The sequence below is a fragment of the Clytia hemisphaerica genome, unplaced genomic scaffold, assembly GCF_902728285.1.
Source record: "Clytia hemisphaerica strain Z4C2 unplaced genomic scaffold, Clytia hemisphaerica genome assembly, whole genome shotgun sequence".
Taxonomy (NCBI): domain Eukaryota; kingdom Metazoa; phylum Cnidaria; class Hydrozoa; order Leptothecata; family Clytiidae; genus Clytia; species Clytia hemisphaerica.
The window spans coordinates 424584-442464 of record NW_027103553.1 but is presented as its reverse complement, the minus strand read 5'-3'; the positions used below and the strand labels follow the sequence as shown (position 1 = coordinate 442464).

At 34.7% G+C, this 17881-nt stretch overlaps 2 protein-coding genes across 2 annotated transcripts; one reads left to right on the top strand and one right to left on the bottom strand.

Moving 5' to 3' along the window:
• Positions 1-1074: 1074 nt before the first annotated feature.
• Positions 1075-17276, bottom strand: LOC136800368 (protein Red-like). The gene is made up of 21 exons (XM_067057004.1): positions 17187-17276; positions 16839-16911; positions 16310-16387; positions 15944-16073; positions 15461-15567; positions 14910-15021; positions 14308-14381; positions 12477-12544; positions 12189-12262; positions 11790-11876; positions 11109-11232; positions 10836-10863; positions 10387-10522; positions 9783-9804; positions 9499-9589; positions 9227-9286; positions 8395-8461; positions 7555-7643; positions 7154-7265; positions 6536-6570; positions 1075-1197 (listed from the first exon to the last, which is right to left on the bottom strand). Exons 1-21 carry the CDS (start codon positions 17191-17193, stop codon positions 1164-1166), a joined length of 1608 nt encoding a protein of 535 aa, XP_066913105.1. The 5' UTR covers positions 17194-17276; the 3' UTR covers positions 1075-1163.
• Positions 4032-6361, top strand: LOC136800356 (uncharacterized). Its single transcript, XM_067056990.1, has one exon. It carries the CDS (start codon positions 4163-4165, stop codon positions 6149-6151), a length of 1989 nt encoding a protein of 662 aa, XP_066913091.1. The 5' UTR covers positions 4032-4162; the 3' UTR covers positions 6152-6361.
• Positions 17277-17881: the final 605 nt, after the last annotated feature.

Below are 17881 nucleotides of genomic sequence, written 5' to 3'. Positions count from 1 at the left end.
ATTTTTTCAATTCGGTTTTTTTAAAGAACTTTTCAATCCAGCTTTCCATGAGGCTTATTATGTCAAAAAGTTTAGAAACATGTAAGAAACATTTAAGGCTCAAAAGGCCAATTTCTTAAGAAACATTGAGGTTGCTTAGTAAAACTAGTTTCTTAAAAAAAACGTGTAAACCTTAACCTTTTAAAGAAAAACTGATGACGAACGACCTGGGTGTATTGAGGGCTAAGTCCTCCTGTGACGCCCATTTAGAGTTCCAAATTGTCATTTTGGGTTACCATTTTTTTTTTTGTTTGTGATAGAAAAAAAAAACTTTGAATTGATAAAAAAAGTCTAGGTATTTATCAAAAAAGTGAATAATGACCTAAACAGGGGGGGGGGGGGGGGGGGGGGGGGGGGGGGGGGGTCAGTACTAAAATTAAGGTCATCATGATGTTTAGTGACGTATACCCAAAAAAATTGAAAATCCTTTTAGTATCATGGGGTACTAAAATACCAGACTGAAATTTGAGAATTTTTTTAGTAAATTGGTATTAAATTTAGTGATTTTTATTATTTTCTGAATCTTTTTTCAGAATTTTTGAAAGTTGTCAAAAAAAATCTAACTTTTCTCACTTAAATTTTTGCATCCAGTCAAATGTCTTTAATGTTCGCTCAATTCATAAAGCAGCATTGTTTAAAAATATCACTTTTGCTAAAAAAGAATATTATGTTGCAAGATCAGCACTTTTGAGAGAAATGGTACCGAGAAGACAAAATTTGTCCTGAAAAGACCACAAAATTGGGTGGTCTCCGAGTCTAAAATGTCCCTGAAAACTTTAGTATAAGGGTACTAAAATACCACTTCTCTAAAATTGGGTGGTGGTATCCAAGAATTTCTCACCCCCCTGACCTAAATATTTATTGCATGTGGCGCAAAATGTTAGAAAAGGTTTTATTCAGACCCACGGAACCAAATAAAATTATAAAAGAATAATTAATTATTGTTCGCCAGTCTCATTTCAAGGAAAATCACGCGGAAGATATAACTTGGCAAACTCCTTCAGTTTTCTAGGGAGAAATTCACCGATAATAAGGTTGTTTTTAGTTAGTTATTAAAATAATAATCTTAATTGATAATGAGAGTTTTTTTTACAAATCTTCATCGCTTCTTTGAGCGGTCGCCATCAATAATCTTTGCTTCTTTTCCCACCGGACGATCTGTAAATAAAAGATAGAAAATTCATTCTTCGAGTCTTGGTATGAAGGATAACGCTACAATATTTTATACTCAACATCTGTTTTTAACCCATTTCACCAGGTTTCAAGCACATTGACTAGAATAAGGTCGATTTTTAACGTGTTTGAGCCATCAAAATTTAAGTTTATCTTTCTACTTTCCAATGGAATAGAAATGGCTATTTTAAAATTTTTAGATTTTGGGTAAATCAGTTTCAAAGAGAGAAACTTTTTTTGTGGCGCACCCGGTATCAAATCTAACAACGCATTTGCTGAGGTCTGCCGCTTAGATTATAGAGTACGTAGTCTGGAAGATTACTTTATGTAATGCTTCCTCTCCCAATACGTTATAAATGAACCCCAGTCTACTTTTTCGCTAAATACGTTTGCCCTTTATTACAATGTTAATTGTCTTTCAGTATAATTTGCCGTCTCTTGATGGATGAAGCCAAGCCACTTTCTCGTTCAAAACTCGTTCAAAATATTGTATAGTGTTCTTATAGTTATATTGGAGTTATATAATTTGTTGTGGCTCGTTCGTGATTTTCATTTGTACTACCTGTGGTGGGTGCTTTACCGCCTTCACTGATTCTATACTGCCTCTCGACGGGCGTTCTGAACTTCTAACGCCCCTCGCTGTCTCCTCTGATTACGTAACGATATATAGCCATTATAATTAGCGTCAAATGACTCTGTGAGATTTACTAGGAGCTCCTTCAATCTTTTCAATTTGTTTCATTAGTGCTTCAACATTTTCTGTTGTGAAGTCCTGAAACATATTAACTGAAGGGATTCAAAAAATATAACACGATATAGCTTTAATACAGTTCTTACCAACAGCTGATATTCTCCTAGCTAACTCATTCACCTCATTTAGGTCTGACTTGGGTACAAAATGGCAACAATGTGACTTAATCCTTAAAACGTCTTCTTGGCTCGGCCAAAGCTGATTTGCACGCCCACCCCAATCGGTAAAATAGTCAAGCAATTCGTAGCATTTGAAAAGGCCCGGCGGAAGTGGGAAACTGGGGAGACTTCAGCAAATGAGATTGTTTTCTCAAATTCCTAGCGAGTTTTATCTCATTTTGAGCCTTCAGTATCCCCACTTTTACACTTTTACGGTGATTCCACCGGGCCTGTTAAAGGGTCAGGAACTTAGGGTATGATGTCCAAATTCTGTTCAGTTGCTATTTGGTTAGGAAATATCAAGTTGACAGATTTGTGAAAAACAGTAAATGAACATAGAATGTTGGGAGAATTGAATACTTCGGTGTCAGGAAAATTGCCCCCGAGAAAACTGCCCCCCGGAAAACTGCCCCCTGGAAAATTGCCCCCCGGAAAACGGCCCCCCGGAAAATTGCCCCCTAGGAAAATTGCCCCCCAGAAAATTGCCCCCTAGAAAATTGCCCCCTAGGAAAATTGCCCCCCGGAAAATTGCCCCCTATTTTTCCATTTTTCGAAACTAAATCTAACTCAATTTTCAACATTTGGGAGATTTTGGATTACGCAATTTTACGTGATCGCGTCTTAACGGATTAAGAGATCTAGAATATTTTGGGGGCTATATTTTGGTCCAATGGTTGCAGGTTGCAGCCGTAATTTTCATTAAGTTGACGCTTTTTATAAGGAATAATGTGGTTTAACCATGGAATACAGAGAAAGCGTTTTCTCTGTTTAGCGATAGTCAATTTCAATGTGTTTTATACTGTATTTCTTTCGCTATTCAAGTATTTTCTTTATGGTTTTACAAAATTTCTTGGTCATATGGAATGGATAACTTCATTCTTACTATATTCCTCACGCTGACCATTGATCTGCTTTGCATGTTTTAGTTTTAGTTTTTTTCTTAAAGAAAAAAGACGCCTCAAAAACGACTTTTACAAGTTTTGTATGAGGTGGAGAAAGATAGTCGAGTAATAAAATCACTTTCAAAAAAATCTTTCCCCATTTCTTAACCCTAAGCGCCCTATCCGTGCTATCTTAAGCTAAGGGAACTAATTTTTACTAACTCGCCAAAATAAGTTCCCACCAAAATTAAAATTTCAGTTTTCTTGGCTAAATAACCCCTGAAATTCAACAAAGTTGCTCAAAATAAGATGAAATAGAACAGATTTGCGCTGTCATTCGCTAAATTAATTCCAACCACAGTTAAAAAATTAATTACAGTATTCCCCAAAAAAGTTCCCCAAAATAATCTATTTTCGAAAATTTTCTACCCAGGACATTGTTGATCCAACCCCTCCTCCGCTTATCAATTTTTCGGAATCTGAAACTTCTTTTTTGTACGGATTATGCTGTTTTAGCCTTTTTTCCAATCCACCCCGCTGACCCCGTTACTAGGTACCCTAAGAGTAATCAAAACTACTTAATTTTACAGCTACAATGGCCATTTAAAGTTTCATTGGATTTTATAAAAAAAGTGGAAAAAAAAAGATGGCGGGGGGGGGCAATTTTCTGGGGGGCAATTTTCCGGGCATTTTCCTAGGGGGCAATTTTCTGGGGGGCAATTTTCTGGGGGGCAGTTTTCCTAGGGGCAGTTTTCCTAGGGGGCAATTTTCTGGGGGGCAGTTTTCCGGGGGCAGTTTTCCGGGGGGCAATTTTCTCGGGGGCAATTTTCCTAGATCCGAATACTTCCGCAAGCATGAAAATTACCTTAAAAGGAGGAAGAGAAACAAGAAAGAAAAACATGTAATAATATGGTTGGTTAATTACATCGTTAGCACAGTTAATTATCAGAAAATGATCTAACTGTGTCATTTTTGTTACGATCTACGAATACAGTGTTAATCTAAAACTCAAATGAATAGACCATTGAGGAGGTAGAGGAAAGAAAAATTAGTTATTGTTTATTCGTTAATTTCCAAACATTGATATCTTTTTCGAAGGGATTCAACGAAAAAAAGAACAATCTTAATGAATTTTCAGAGAAATCTATGAATCGCTAAGAATGCAAAGTTCTTGGAACTACCAGTTATTTTATCAATGTACAGCTGACGAAGATGGAATACATGGCATCCGAAGTAAATCAAACAAATGCTTCTACTTTTTATGTCCTTTTGGATTGTTTCTTGGTTTCACTTTACTATTCGTTTGGTATTTCTTAACTGCTATGAGCGGTGACCTGAAAATCGGAACATTGGAAAATGGACTGTTTGGTATAACCGTAATATTTTTGACGGTTTTGTTGTTATTTTCAATACCGATCGTCTGCTTTTACAGTTACAAGAAGATTCGAGATTGGTATATCAAGAAGTTTTTAAAGCGCCGTAAATGGGTGAGGAAAAACGAAAACGACATAAGCACCACTTTGTTACTTCTATATAATCTAATGCAGCCACACTTGGATGGTTTAAATCAAGTGGAAACAAACATTAAACAACGTTTACAAGATATACTAGAACAACTTAGCCAAATATTTGGTGTTATGGATTTATTCCTTGCTGGAAGCGTGCCCGAGAAATATTGCATGGCAATCTCGCAAGGCGGAAAGGAGGGCCGCGCCCCAGAACGTACTCGACACGCTGTATTATCTGACAACGATTGTATGGTTTCACCACTGGAACAATTCGTGAGCTTTCAAAGAGGAATTGGTAAATACCAAGTGGTGAGTGAAGGGAAATTCGTCAAAACCAAAGTACCATTCTTCTTTCTGCAAGATGAAAACGGTGACTTCCTGAGTGCTCTTAAACTGAAAGAGATCATCTTTAGACTTGCCTATGACTCCAAGAAAGAGTCTTGTATGAAGCTTTGCTCTTCAACAGAGATGTCGTTTTATCAATCGTGTACATGCCAAAGAAACTTTCTTACTGTTGATATCAAAGGTCCATCTATCAGGTACGAGCTCGGGAACAGTCCGTTTGAGGTTAACCGTTTCTACTGTGATTTAGTCTTTGCGTTCAAATGCTACGAATGGCCTGATCATTTGACCGATTGGGGCAGACGTACAAATCAGATATGGCCGAGCCAAGAGGAAGTTTCTAGGATTAAGTCACAAGGTTGCCATTTTGTACCCAAGTCAGACCCAAATGACGTGAATGAGCTAACTTGGAGAATATCTTTCTCAAATGCTGAATATGAGCTATCGAAAATAATCCCTCCAGTCGCTAGAATGTGTATGATTGGCATGAAAATCATCACAAAAGATTATCTAAACGTCGTTTGTCGGGAGTTAACATCTTATCACGTTAAAAGCATTTTCTTATTTATGGTAGAGAGAAACGAACCACATATTTGGAGGGAGTGGAATTTAGAATATTGCTTTCGTCAGCTGTTACTGCATGTTAAGGATTGCATTAAAACTAAATCGTGTCCTAATTTTTGGATCCCTTCAGTTAATATGTTTCAGGACTTCACAACAGAAAATGTAGAAGTACTAATGAAACAAATTGAAAGAATTGAAGGAGCTCCGAATAAATTCATAGAGCCGTTTGATGTCAATCATAATTTGTGGAGAGAGGCGGTAGAGAACCGAAACGCCCAACGACAGGCGGTAAGAAATCATGTAATCCAGTTGGGGGCCGTACAATATCAAAAGGCACAAGGGCGGGCAGCAATAAATCATAGCATCCAGAAAGAGGCGGTCGAAAACCAGAATGCCCAGCGAGAGGGCGTACAATATCTGAACACCCAGAGAGAGAGGGAACAGTATCGAAACGCCCAGCGTATGGCGAAACACCATGGTAATACCCAACGAGATGTGTTTGGAAATAAGAACCTTCCAAGAAAAAATATTACTACCGTAACGGGCAATCATTTACAACATTTTGAACAAGAAAGTGGGCTTGGAAACATTCAACCAAAGGCAACGAGTTATACCGAAAGACAAAATATTACTACAGTGATGGGAAATCGTGGGAACTCCTTACAACAACATGTAGAACAAAACAGTACACTAGGGTACAGTAATAATGCCTTGGAAGAGGAAACAGTACTTTAAAGTAATTTGATATCTTTTAACTAGCAATAACACTGTTATTTTCTAAATTTGTTGACTTCACCTCATAGCACTGTTGCCATATTATATAATCCAATTAGCGCATTAAATGCAAGCAATATATGTAATAGGTGACTTTTCTAATTATTCGAGATCAATTTAAAAATAGGGCCATTAAATCGTTGCACTTTCACTTTGTTGTTATGAAAGACCCGCTACCAAAAACTAACCTTTTGTAATAAGAGTTTCCGAACTCCCTTTTTTAAATTGAAGATCCGTTATGTTGAGAATATAATAGGGGAGGGGGGCAAAGCCATGAAGAAAGAGACAGAGCTTTCATTTCATATCAAGGGCGAAGCAAAAATACTGCAAAAATATTTGACTTACTTGCTCGTGTCTCCGCTTTTCCGTTTTGAAATGATCTAAAATACGATCAAAATACATTATGAAAAATAGGCCAGCTCCCAGAATCTGATCAAATTCTCAAAAGTTGTTGTTTTAAACCCCTTATTACCTTACTAACGTGTGATGATTTTATTTTGATAAAAAGATTTATTACTCAGCGCCGTAGGAAGCATTTTGATATTGGGGGGGGCATAAGTTCAGTGACACCGTGAGGGTGTCAAAAAAATCACTCTTAGAAATATTACGAGCCCCCGGTAGCTACGGCACTGTTACTACCTACGTATTGGATTAGTTTTAACCTGGTCATGCTAATAAGATAAACGTCCGCTCATAATAAGGGTGCACTTTTTTTGGTGGCAAGCAAAAACCACTCTCAAGTGAATTACCTTTACTTCACTGAGATCGTTTCCCCATAGAAGACAAAAATAGTGCACAAATGTGTCATCACACCACATAAGAATCTATCTGGAACAATCATGAATTTCATTTGTATTTGAAATCGCCTTTGATGACACACATATATTGTGAAAAGAAACTAATCTTCACCTTTGTTAGATTCAGTTTTTAGATTTTATCAGCTATTATATTAATTATTCTTACATTGCTAATTTGTTGCCATTCTCTGTCCAATTTCTGTTTTTCGGACATTGCACCAGGCCTTGAGCGTGTTTTACGGCCTTCGTTCATCTTAATACCAAATTGGAAGGCGGCTCTGTAACAAAATGAAAACATATATGATTTCATACGCGTGCGCCTACTACGGTGAAATCACATACGTTATCACATAAACCACGAAAATAAAAGACCCTTGAGGTTACCGGGCCTGGGGCCATTTACGGCTTTCGATCGACTGAATGGCGCCTGTAGTTTAGGTAATTCGAAGATACATGAAAGAAAACCTGATACAACTAATCTTTAGGCCTGTACAACTGACTATGAAATTGAATTAAAAAAAACCACTAAAATGGCTAAGAATAAAGAGATAATAATCTAAGACGTACTTAGGCATAGCTTCACGTTTTTCCATGTATGAGTTATATTCATCTTCGTTTTCAAAGTCCCATCGTTTCACTGGGCCCTTCTTGTTACCCTAAAAGTTGAATCAAAGTACACAGTGCTATTAATTAATGAAATTTATCAAGATAATTATTTACCACCACAATACCAATGAGGCGAAAATAAAAAAATTAGTGTTTCCGGACACTGCGGTGAAGGAAAACAGCTCTCATGAGGCCGACCGGAAAATTTTTTCTTCTTCTATTTTTGATAACTTAAGATCATTCAAATAGAACTTTAAAGAAAACTACGAAGTAAGCCCTGAATACTAATGTATCAACTACTAACGAACAAAACTTGATTTATAACCGGGGATATCTAACCAAACGACGTTTGATAACTTGATTTTCTTTATGATGAACCATAATATACCCCCATAGTGTGCGGCCGGGTCGGAAACACTACTTTTTTTATTTTCGTCTGATGAGAAATGTTATGTTTTCAATGGCGGACAGTACATGTCGACTATCTCCTCCTTTTCAATGGACGTTAGTTTCTCCCTTGACCTGTTTAAATATATCCTTCCTTTCTGGACAAGAAAAGCTTTTAATAAGTAACTATCTATACCCCTCCCTAAAAATTCATCATCCGCGTCCACTCAGTACATATTATTCAAAAGAGAAAACGAGAAAAGTGTTTGATAATTAAAAATGTTCCTTCTATAATTTTATCAATTTCAATGAAGGGAAAAATTCTTAACATCGCCTTCTCATAGGATTTTCAAGACAAATGAATGAGTACTTATGTAAAGGAGTAGTACAAAGTGAAAATATTAGGCGACAAACCATGTCCATTTTGGTGTAGTCAGCATCATCATCACTGTCATCCACCGCATCATTCATCTCTGCCATACTGTTGTTATCAAAGAGAACAAATAGTGAGTTTATATATTTGCACTTTTGAGTGACTGAAGCAATTTGGATCCGCAAAACCGAAGACGGCAAAAGTGTTCATTAACCGTCCTCCTCAGTTAGTCAGGACCTAGATAAATTAGAAGCTAACCGTCTCCGTTACAGAAAAACACACAAACATAAACTCACTATCATTATAACTTAAACAGTCGACCAATGTTTTTGTCGATTTTGTTAAGTCCCTCAAAGCAGAAATTTTGGGCCCTTTTTAAAATGTATTTTCCCATTCGTACTATCTTAACAACATGGTTTGGAAGATGATTTTGGAATTAAGTCAATTAAAAGTATTTCAAAATAGACCGAACGTTCGTTACCACGTTATCACAGATCCATCACTTGCTCGCTCTTCACATTATAATCAACCTTTTTTTACTTTTGGCGGGAACTAATTTCGGCGAATGACACCGTAAATCTGTTCTATTTTGCCTTATTTTGAGCAATTTTGATTAATTTCAGGGGTTACTTAGGCAAGGAAACAAAAAATTTAATTTTGGCGGGAACTTATTTTGGCGAGTGAGCAAAATATTTAATTTTGGTGGGAACTAACTTAAATCCGCCAAAATTAGTTCCCGCCAAAATAAGTTCCCTTAAGGACTACGTAACCTTTTTGAAGCATTGTTTTGATGCTTTACGTACTGTGCCGAGTTCATTTTTTTACAGAACAGTCAGAAAATAGTTTCAACCAATATATCAATATGTATCATACCCTGGATAGCATTCAGCATAACTGTCAACTTCAGTTTTCTTTGATTTACTACTACTACTTCTGAAAGAGAGAAAATTTGAACAAAATCAGTAATCAAAATATTGTTTTTTTTTCGGCTGAACTGTTCATTAGAGTTCTTATGATGATGTAGGACAGGCTGCGCAGGCTCAGAACAGTTCTAAGAAGAGGAGTTCTACAATGTTATGAAAAACTAAAATTCACATATATGCTGCACGGGATATTTTCATGGCTTTTTACAAAATAGTTGTTACCGTTTTTTGGAGCTGCTCGAGCTTGAACTTGATTCATTCTTTGAACCATATTTCTCGTTAATATTTCGAACAAACTGTGAAACGTCAGTTTCTACGAAAGTGAAAGTGAAAGTGGAAACAGTTTGTTGACCGTTATTGTTTCTCAATAACGGGTAATCAGTCTTAAAAACTATTATGGAAACTTAAAATTTTTGCAGTGTCGTAAAAATTAAACTTCCAGTTAAAATAGAATATGATAATTAGATTGAACAGGTTGATTGTAGGATGCAAAGAAATTAACTTACTTTTCTTGTCATAACGGGAACTCTGAAAATATAAAAACAAATAGAGCTCATGAAGACAGTCATTTCAGTCTATATTAGAATTTTATTGTTGCTTGGGTCAGGAGATTTACGCTTGTAGCATTCATAGGCAAGGTTGGAAGAGGTTTACCCACCATTTGTACTAAGAAGACCATCTGATTACCCATAATAATGACCATGTCAAATTATTTTCTTAAATTAAAGATATTATATAGAAAATAGGCGCGCCTCTATGCTGACAATGCAGAATAAACAAAGAATTTGTACTCGCACGGTGCCGAAAGGGTAGAAAGTTGTTTATTCTTTTGTTTAAAAATACTAATGTAAGCAAATGAAAGGAGATGCGTTAAATGATAATCGTTTAATAGCATTCTAATTTAACATAAGCAAATAAACCGTTTCACAGCCGCAAAGCGTAATGGGTAATAAGGAGCACTGCGCGCTAATGACGACTTACTATTGGTCTAAAGTTTTGAAATTTTTTGAAGATTTTTGCGTCTAGCCAACAGAAAGCCGTTATGAAGGCGCAATCAGTCCTGATTACCCATGATCCATTTCGATTGTGAAATGGCCTGTAATAACTTACATCTTCTCTGTCTCGGTCATGTCTGTGATCAGATTTGTTGTAATCACTGAAATATTTCGATTTCTTTTGGTCCTTGGATGATGACGAGCCAAAACTGCCAAAACCACTTGATTGCTCAACTAGATCAGCATAAATACTGGAAAGAATGAGATTGAAACTCTTTAATGTTATGAGAAATAAGTAGAAAAATAACTGAGAAATAACTTCTTCTAGTAGGCTAAATACAGAAACAAATCAAGGCCATATATAAATCCTCAAAGGGCAAAGGCAATTAATAGGACTGTAGCGCCCCAAACAACGACTTCACTTATGACGAATGTTAATGAGAAATAAGTAAGTCATAAAATTATTGTTTCTACTTTCAGACTAGATGATGCACATAAGGTATGATTGAAGTGTCTTGTAAAATGGCGTTTTCAGTGTCTGATAACATTAGAAAAAATAAATACCTTTCCTCTGCACGCGGATCTTTTCCCGCTAAAATGTAAGGAGAAGAATTATATAAATGATTAAGTTATTTTCATTATAATAGTTACTCAAGACGAAGCGAATTGGGGTTTAAAAAATCGCAAGTAATGACTTCAGGGTTATTCGATCCTGCATGTCGTTTTTAAATAACTCGTTCACTGGGTTTCTATCATAGCCAAAGAATTGTTAAAAGATCAGAACGATGTATAAGACCAATCTAGGTATTAAATAGTAATAAAGAAGTAAGTTCATACCGCGAATGAGTTCTTTTTCTCGCTTCTTTTGTTTCTTACTGGCTCTGACACCATGTCGAAGATAAGATAAGATTTGTGTCAATTTGTTGATGACAATGTCATTCGTTGTCAATGAAGTTTCCGCCTGAAAAAGAAGAGGAGAAATGAAAGGATGAATAAATGCCAGAACGCAAAATGGCGATTTATTTTCCTTTTTTGAAATATCAGACAAGGTGTCGATCTGTTAAATGCTCAGATGAATACTGTGTCTAGTCTGCACCAACCCGAATGTACACGGGTGATTTTAGCTTTCTGAAAAGTCTTGCCGCGTGTCAGTCTGCTTACAGTCAATTGAATACTGTGTCTCGCTAGTACAATCTAAGAGTCTAGTACAGGCTAGAAGATGTTTTCCTCACTAAGTTTACCGACGGAGATTGATAAGCGGGACAATTTTCTCATAAATCATATGCACCTGATAAATCAATCGCGCAAGAAATCCTAAGACTAGTTGTGATGTAAAGACACGATTTAATTTTCAAAAGACGATTGGAAATAAATGCAAAGTTTGTGGAAAAGTTGTGATAGGAGACAAAAAGTAAACCTGTTCCTAACATTTCAATAAAGCTCTCACAAGGCAACTTTATAATAACAATGCATAATAACACCATGAACATAAAGCAAACTGCATATGAATGTTTATACCTCAAGAGTCGGACAATCAGCTTTACTGCGGATTGTTGTGGTTGGAATTTCTGATTCTTCTTCATCGTCAAGTGTAAATACATAGGCCTGGATGTAATGATATAAATAATATGGTTATGCTTCTTAGAGGTGTCCTTCCTGACAGTGTTTCTGGATGTCCTTGTGACGCAAAATATAAAAATATAATTTAGCACATATCAAATCTCTTGTTTTGTTATGTCTCCTGTCGTCAAGACTATAAGGGCTGATAAGTGTTTAATTCAGGATATCAATAACAACAGGCATCGCAAAAATAATCTTAAAAGAACTTTAAATTTAGCATCAAGCTCACCTTCCTCACTAAAAGTATAAATAAACATTAAGACTTTTAAAATAAATTTTGAAAAAGTAGAGTCTCACCATCCGACCAGGGAGAAAAAGCTCGTTTCTCAAGGGTGGTTTCGTGTTCATAGCAGCTTTGTGTATTTTACGCCCTATATTTAAAATTAAACGGAAACATTAATGAGATTTTGTAGATGATATTTTCCACAATTTTAACTTTAAGGTATCTTGTCTGCAATAAAAGAGTAATATTTTTTCTTGGAATGCGAAGTTCAAAGGAAAATCCCTTCAAAATCCTTTCGTTCTACACAACTGGTTTAATTTTCCGTTGGGAAAAGCTAGATTGAAATTTGATTAAGACAGTACCTAAAGCACTGACAAATTCAACATCCTGAGCTTTTTGAGCCTTTGGTGCTGGCTTTTTCTCTTCTGTTCTAAAATAGACAAATGAACATGCGAGTTAATATTATTCTTAGTATTTGTTGTGCGCAGATTTGTAATACTTGCGCAGATTTGTAATACCTACGCAGATTTGTAATACTTTCTGCGCAGGTTTGTTATACCTGCGCAGATTTGTAATAAACTTTGCGCAAATTTGTAATACTTGAGCTGCGCAGAAATGTAATACTTCTCTGCGCAGATTTGTAATTTGGAATTGATATTTTCATTGGTAACCAAATTCTATTCTGCGAACAAAATGCATTAAAAAGACTTAGAAAATAATACCCAAATAAAGTTGTGATTATTGAGCACATCGAATAAATAATCAATTAATATTTCTTTTGTAAGGAGAGCTTTTATAAGAAATTTATCTGGTAATATAAAAATTGTTTATGAGAATAGCGCGGACATAATTTTTTTATAAGAAATGCTTTTATAAGAACTAATCAATAACTCGTAAAATAAAAATTATTTCTTGTCGGTAATTGTTTATTTCGAAGTAAACAAGGTACGAAGAATAACATGAACATATTTATTTTTTATAAGCACTGCTTTTATAAGAAACTAATCAATAACTCGTAAAATAAAAATTATATTTTGTCGGTAATTGTTTATTTTAAAGTAAACAAGGTACGAAGAATAACATGAACATGTAAATTTTTCATAAGAATTGCTTTTATAAGAAACTAATCAATAAATCGTAAAATAAAAATAATTTCTTGTCGGTAATTGTTTATTTCGAAGTGAGCAAGGTACGAAGAATAACATTAACATATTTTTTATAAGCACTGCTTTTATAAGAAACTAACCAATAACTCGTAAAATAAAAATAGTTTCTTGTCGGTAACTGTTTATTTCAAAGTAAACAAGGTGCGAATAATAACATGAACTTATTCATTTTTTATAAGAACTGCTTTTATAAGAAACTAATCAATAACTCGTAAAATAAAAATTATTTCTTGTTCAGCATGATATCTCAAGTAAAATTATTTTGAGTAAACTTTCTTTCAAAAAGAGTTTGATGGTTGAAGCTTCGGTATGTTTTTTGTTGTTGTTAGATAGAAAAAATACATAAAGATGAAAAAGAAAATTATTGGAACAATTTCCATTAGATTAAAATATATTGATTCGTTTCTTATAAAGTTGATGCTTATAGGAAAAATGAAAATATTGAAATTGTATTCAAAATCCCATGTTTGTATTGAAAGAACCAACTGCCGAAAGCCAATTTTCATTAGATTAGAATATATTGATTCGTTTCTTATAAAGTTGATGCTTATAAGAAAAATGAAAATGCTTAAAATTATTATCAATCCATGTTTGTATTGAATGAACCAACTGCCAAAAGCCAATTTTCATTAGATTAAAATATATTGATTCGTTTCTTATAAAGTTAATGTTCATACTAAAGATATACAACCTTTGTGTGATTTTCTGATTATTTTCTAAGTCTTTTTTCGAAACTTTTCTTCGTGGGAAACATATGCCCTCGAAGTAAAAATCTAAATTCCAAATTACAAATCTGCACAGAGAAGTATTACATTTCTGCGCAGCTCAAATATTACAAATTTGCGCAAAATTTATTACAAATCTGCGCAGGTATTACAAATCTGCGCAGAAAGTATTACAAATCTGCGCAGGTATTACAAATCTATGGGTTGAAGTTCCATAGGGGTTGTAAGACAAGTAAGGTTTGACTTGATATGTTTTAACTGCTAAAAGAAAAGGGTAGGGGGAATGGCAATGATTGATATACTTGTCTTTTGCTGGTTTCTTTTCATCTTTAACCGCATCTTCTTCTGTTTCAATCATCGCTATCTCACTTCGAACCTTCGAATGTCAAAAGAAACACAAAAGTCTCCAAAGTTCGAACTTCTATAGCTTGAAAATCTCCTACACTCGAACAGGTTTTCTAATTCCTGCCCTTCAGGGTAACAAACCATAAATCTCTAGATCGAATTTTCCATAGCTCTCCAGTGTGTGTTCGAGTTGTAGAGACTCTGTGTTATCAACGACCGAGCGGTGCCTTTTTTCCGCGGGAATAGCAGTTACAGTAAAGTGTAAGATTGATTTGAAAACCTCTACTAAGTATGAATTCCGAAAATAACTAATGTTTATATAGTAGGCATTTCTAAATTAATTGAAATATTCACAGGCAACTCGACAAAAACAGCAATCCAATCGGTTAAAAAAAGTATTATACCTAATACCTTTATATTATTATAAAATCACAAAATAGACAAAGGAAAAGAAGTTGCTGCATTGTAGCTAATTCGCTTGCTTAAAACATCTTATAGCTAAGACAAATCAGATACAATTAAGCTGAATGAAGAAAGGAGAAAAGACAAGATTTCGCACCTTTTGTAATAGGGCAAAATCAAGACCCTTGACCAAATGAGTATGCTCCATGTCACCACCCAAGAACTTACTCTCTTGGATGGCAAGTCGTCTTCTTTCAGCTGCATTGTTACTGTAACAAATAATATTCAAAGTAAAGTAACGATATGACCGATCAATTAGTATTAGTAGTAATACATTCATTTGGTGGCTGTCGGGAGAGCTGGGAGTGAGGGAGTCTATCCCATTTTCTATTTGCGCTAAACATGGGAGGTCGAATGCTGAGGTAGAGCACCACACCTTCTCTCAGTTACCTACCGCCTAGATCAGATTACCCAATCTAAGCAACTCATTCCCTGATTTGGTGGTGACTGAGGATCAAACTCAAATCTTTTCTACTCATAGTACTTTAGTACCATCTTAGTACCCCCTTAGTACCCCCAAGGCATAAGCATTCTCAATGGAACACTAAATAGATATGGAATATTGATAGCACTGTCTTATCACTCTTGAAACTTGAAAGTAACTAAATAATAGTAATTACTAGCATATGAAAATGAATTGAAACTTACGCTTGATCAGCTGTGGGTGCAACAGCTCTGTATTCAGCAGTTTTGGCAAGATCTGAATTTTCTGTTTGTGCGTAATCCGTATTCTTCCCCTCTCTTCTCTCTGTCGCCTAAAATGGTTGGGAAATATTACTCATGAAATTTGTCTGCTGAGGGAGCTGAAGGGAAGACAATTAATTTATTTGGTTGTTTTTTTCTTTAAATATCAAAAAGTTGGATTAGTCAGATCAGCCAGATTCTTTTAAAAAATGAGAAAGTTACTCGGTTCCACCTATAAATCTGTACTTTACGATACAATATAATTATAAATATAATTTAGTTATTGATAGTAAAAGGTAGATATTTAACCCTGGCAGGGTTACACCAAAGAACACCAAAGACAAAAAAAGGTAACTTGATACGTCTCTTGATGCTCTCCAGATAGATATCAAAACGAAATGATTTTGGGTGGCTTCTGACTACACCAGACTACTACTTATAATATACCCGATCACGATATTTTGAAGCAAGTTCTTTCTGTCTTTCTTCCTCTTGTTGTTTCAATTTGGCATAATATAATTTCTTTTTTCGACGTTTGGCATGAGCATCATCCGCTTCTGAAAAGTCTTTACTTGCCCTAAATTTTTTTTTCATAAATTATTTAAAAGAAATCTCCAAATAAAACATACATCCTTAGCTTGAAACTAAATAATATTCGTTTTTCCAGGAAAATCAACCCTTATAAAAAGATATTCAAAAAAACTTTTCTTATGTCCTTCCAGTGTATTTTTTAAGATTTCAGCAATGAAAAGGTCAATCTCTTTCTCTTTTTTTTGACATTGTAATCATATGAATTTATCAATACATGTTTACCCTGGTCTTTTCGGTGGTGGTGCTTTGGGATTATCCCGTGGTGTCATCAAAAGTGATCGGAAATCATTATTGGTAAGCCTGAAGAAATTACACAAAAAAAATTATTTGACATAAAAACAATATGTAAGACAAAGTAAAACTTAAAAAACATTGTACTTAAAGGTTTTATTCTCACATAAAGTGTTCCCGACACATATTTCATATCAGGGCAGTGTCTGCCTATTGTTATATTATCTATTATGCTGATACAAGCAAAAAAATGTTTTTCTTTTCCTCTTTCTGGCCAATCTTGCTCCACATCTGTGTCAATCCAATGTGAAAAAGCTTGTGAATTAAGATTCATGAGTAAGCAAACGTGTTCACTTTTATTTAAAAACATAACCTTCAAAAAGTACTATACATCGTCTCCAAAAAATAATTAAGGCCTCATTTATTACTTTAAATTAAAAGAATCTATATTCAATTGAAACTGCTAACTAAATGAGCAAATATCTAAATCTGACAATAAATGAAAAATGAAGTGTCATACTTTTGAATGTCTTCTTCTTCTTCATGATCTGGATGGTGATGCAAAGGAGCAATCGGATTTGAAAATTCACTCTCTGTCATAAAAATCGATCAAAGTATGATAGAATAAACCGCATTTTTTCGAATGCAAATTTTGTAAATGATAAGATGTGAAGTGAAATTGGCAAAAAAATTTATTTCCACCCTGTTATTAAAGTTCAGACTCCAAAACTTTGGAATATTATCTTTTTAGATGTGAAAGAATCTCCAAGAAAAAAAAATTTTCCCTGATTTTTTTTGTAGATTAAATGTACCTAGACAAAACTAATAAAGTGAAATTTGAAAAAAGCATTTTTTAAATAAAACTCACCCGGCATTTTGCTTCAGATGCTTTCACATTGACATAAATCTTTTTTTATGATTAGTCTCTATTCGCAATGTTTCTTGTTATTTTATTCTACAAGAAGAATATTTTAAAATCAATTTTTACATTAAAATTCTTTCCAGGGGGTGTACTTAGGATAAAGATTAAACAGATACGCCTATAAGGCATCCTTCCATCAAGTGAAGTCCCAATTAGGGTGGTAGAAACATTTTGGATTTGGTACTGTGGCAGAAAGTGAATGCTTCTATCCCCTTGATTTAATGTTAGACTTTCTAGATTCTTGTCAATTTTGTGTAAGAGTGTTATTCTATATATAATGGAAACGTACATGATTTGAATATTTTAAGCTATTCTTGAACCAAACTTGAGTGAAAATGTGTGACGGACGGGACACTATTTTTTTGTTTTCAAAGGTAAATTCGGCACAAGATGCTTATTTGTTCAAGAACTGTATGTTCTGAGGATGCATTTTTGTATTTTGAGTATTCTCCTATAAAGATGTGACCAAATAGTGCAGAAAACTGTAAAGATTTTGATTAAGTTTTTCCTCTAAGAAGCTTTGAACACCAAATTTTGTTCTGAAAACAACAAAGTTGTGTCTCGCCTTTCACACATTTTCAGTTATAACTCATGTTTGGTTCAAGAAAATGGCTTGTAATTTGCAAATCATATACTTCCAT

Bases quoted from the DNA above. Each gene is read 5' to 3' on its own strand.
- LOC136800356 (XM_067056990.1), top strand. From the start codon at position 4,163: ATGCAAAGTTCTTGGAACTACCAGTTATTTTATCAATGTACAGCTGAC.
- LOC136800368 (XM_067057004.1), bottom strand. The intron at 10,523-10,835 runs GTATTTATTTTT...CATTCTTTCCAG, and splicing joins GATCCGCGTGCAGAGGAAAG to TATTTATGCTGATCTAGTTG. The intron at 9,287-9,498 runs GTAACAACTATT...TCTCTCTTTCAG, and splicing joins TCGAGCAGCTCCAAAAAACG to AAGTAGTAGTAGTAAATCAA.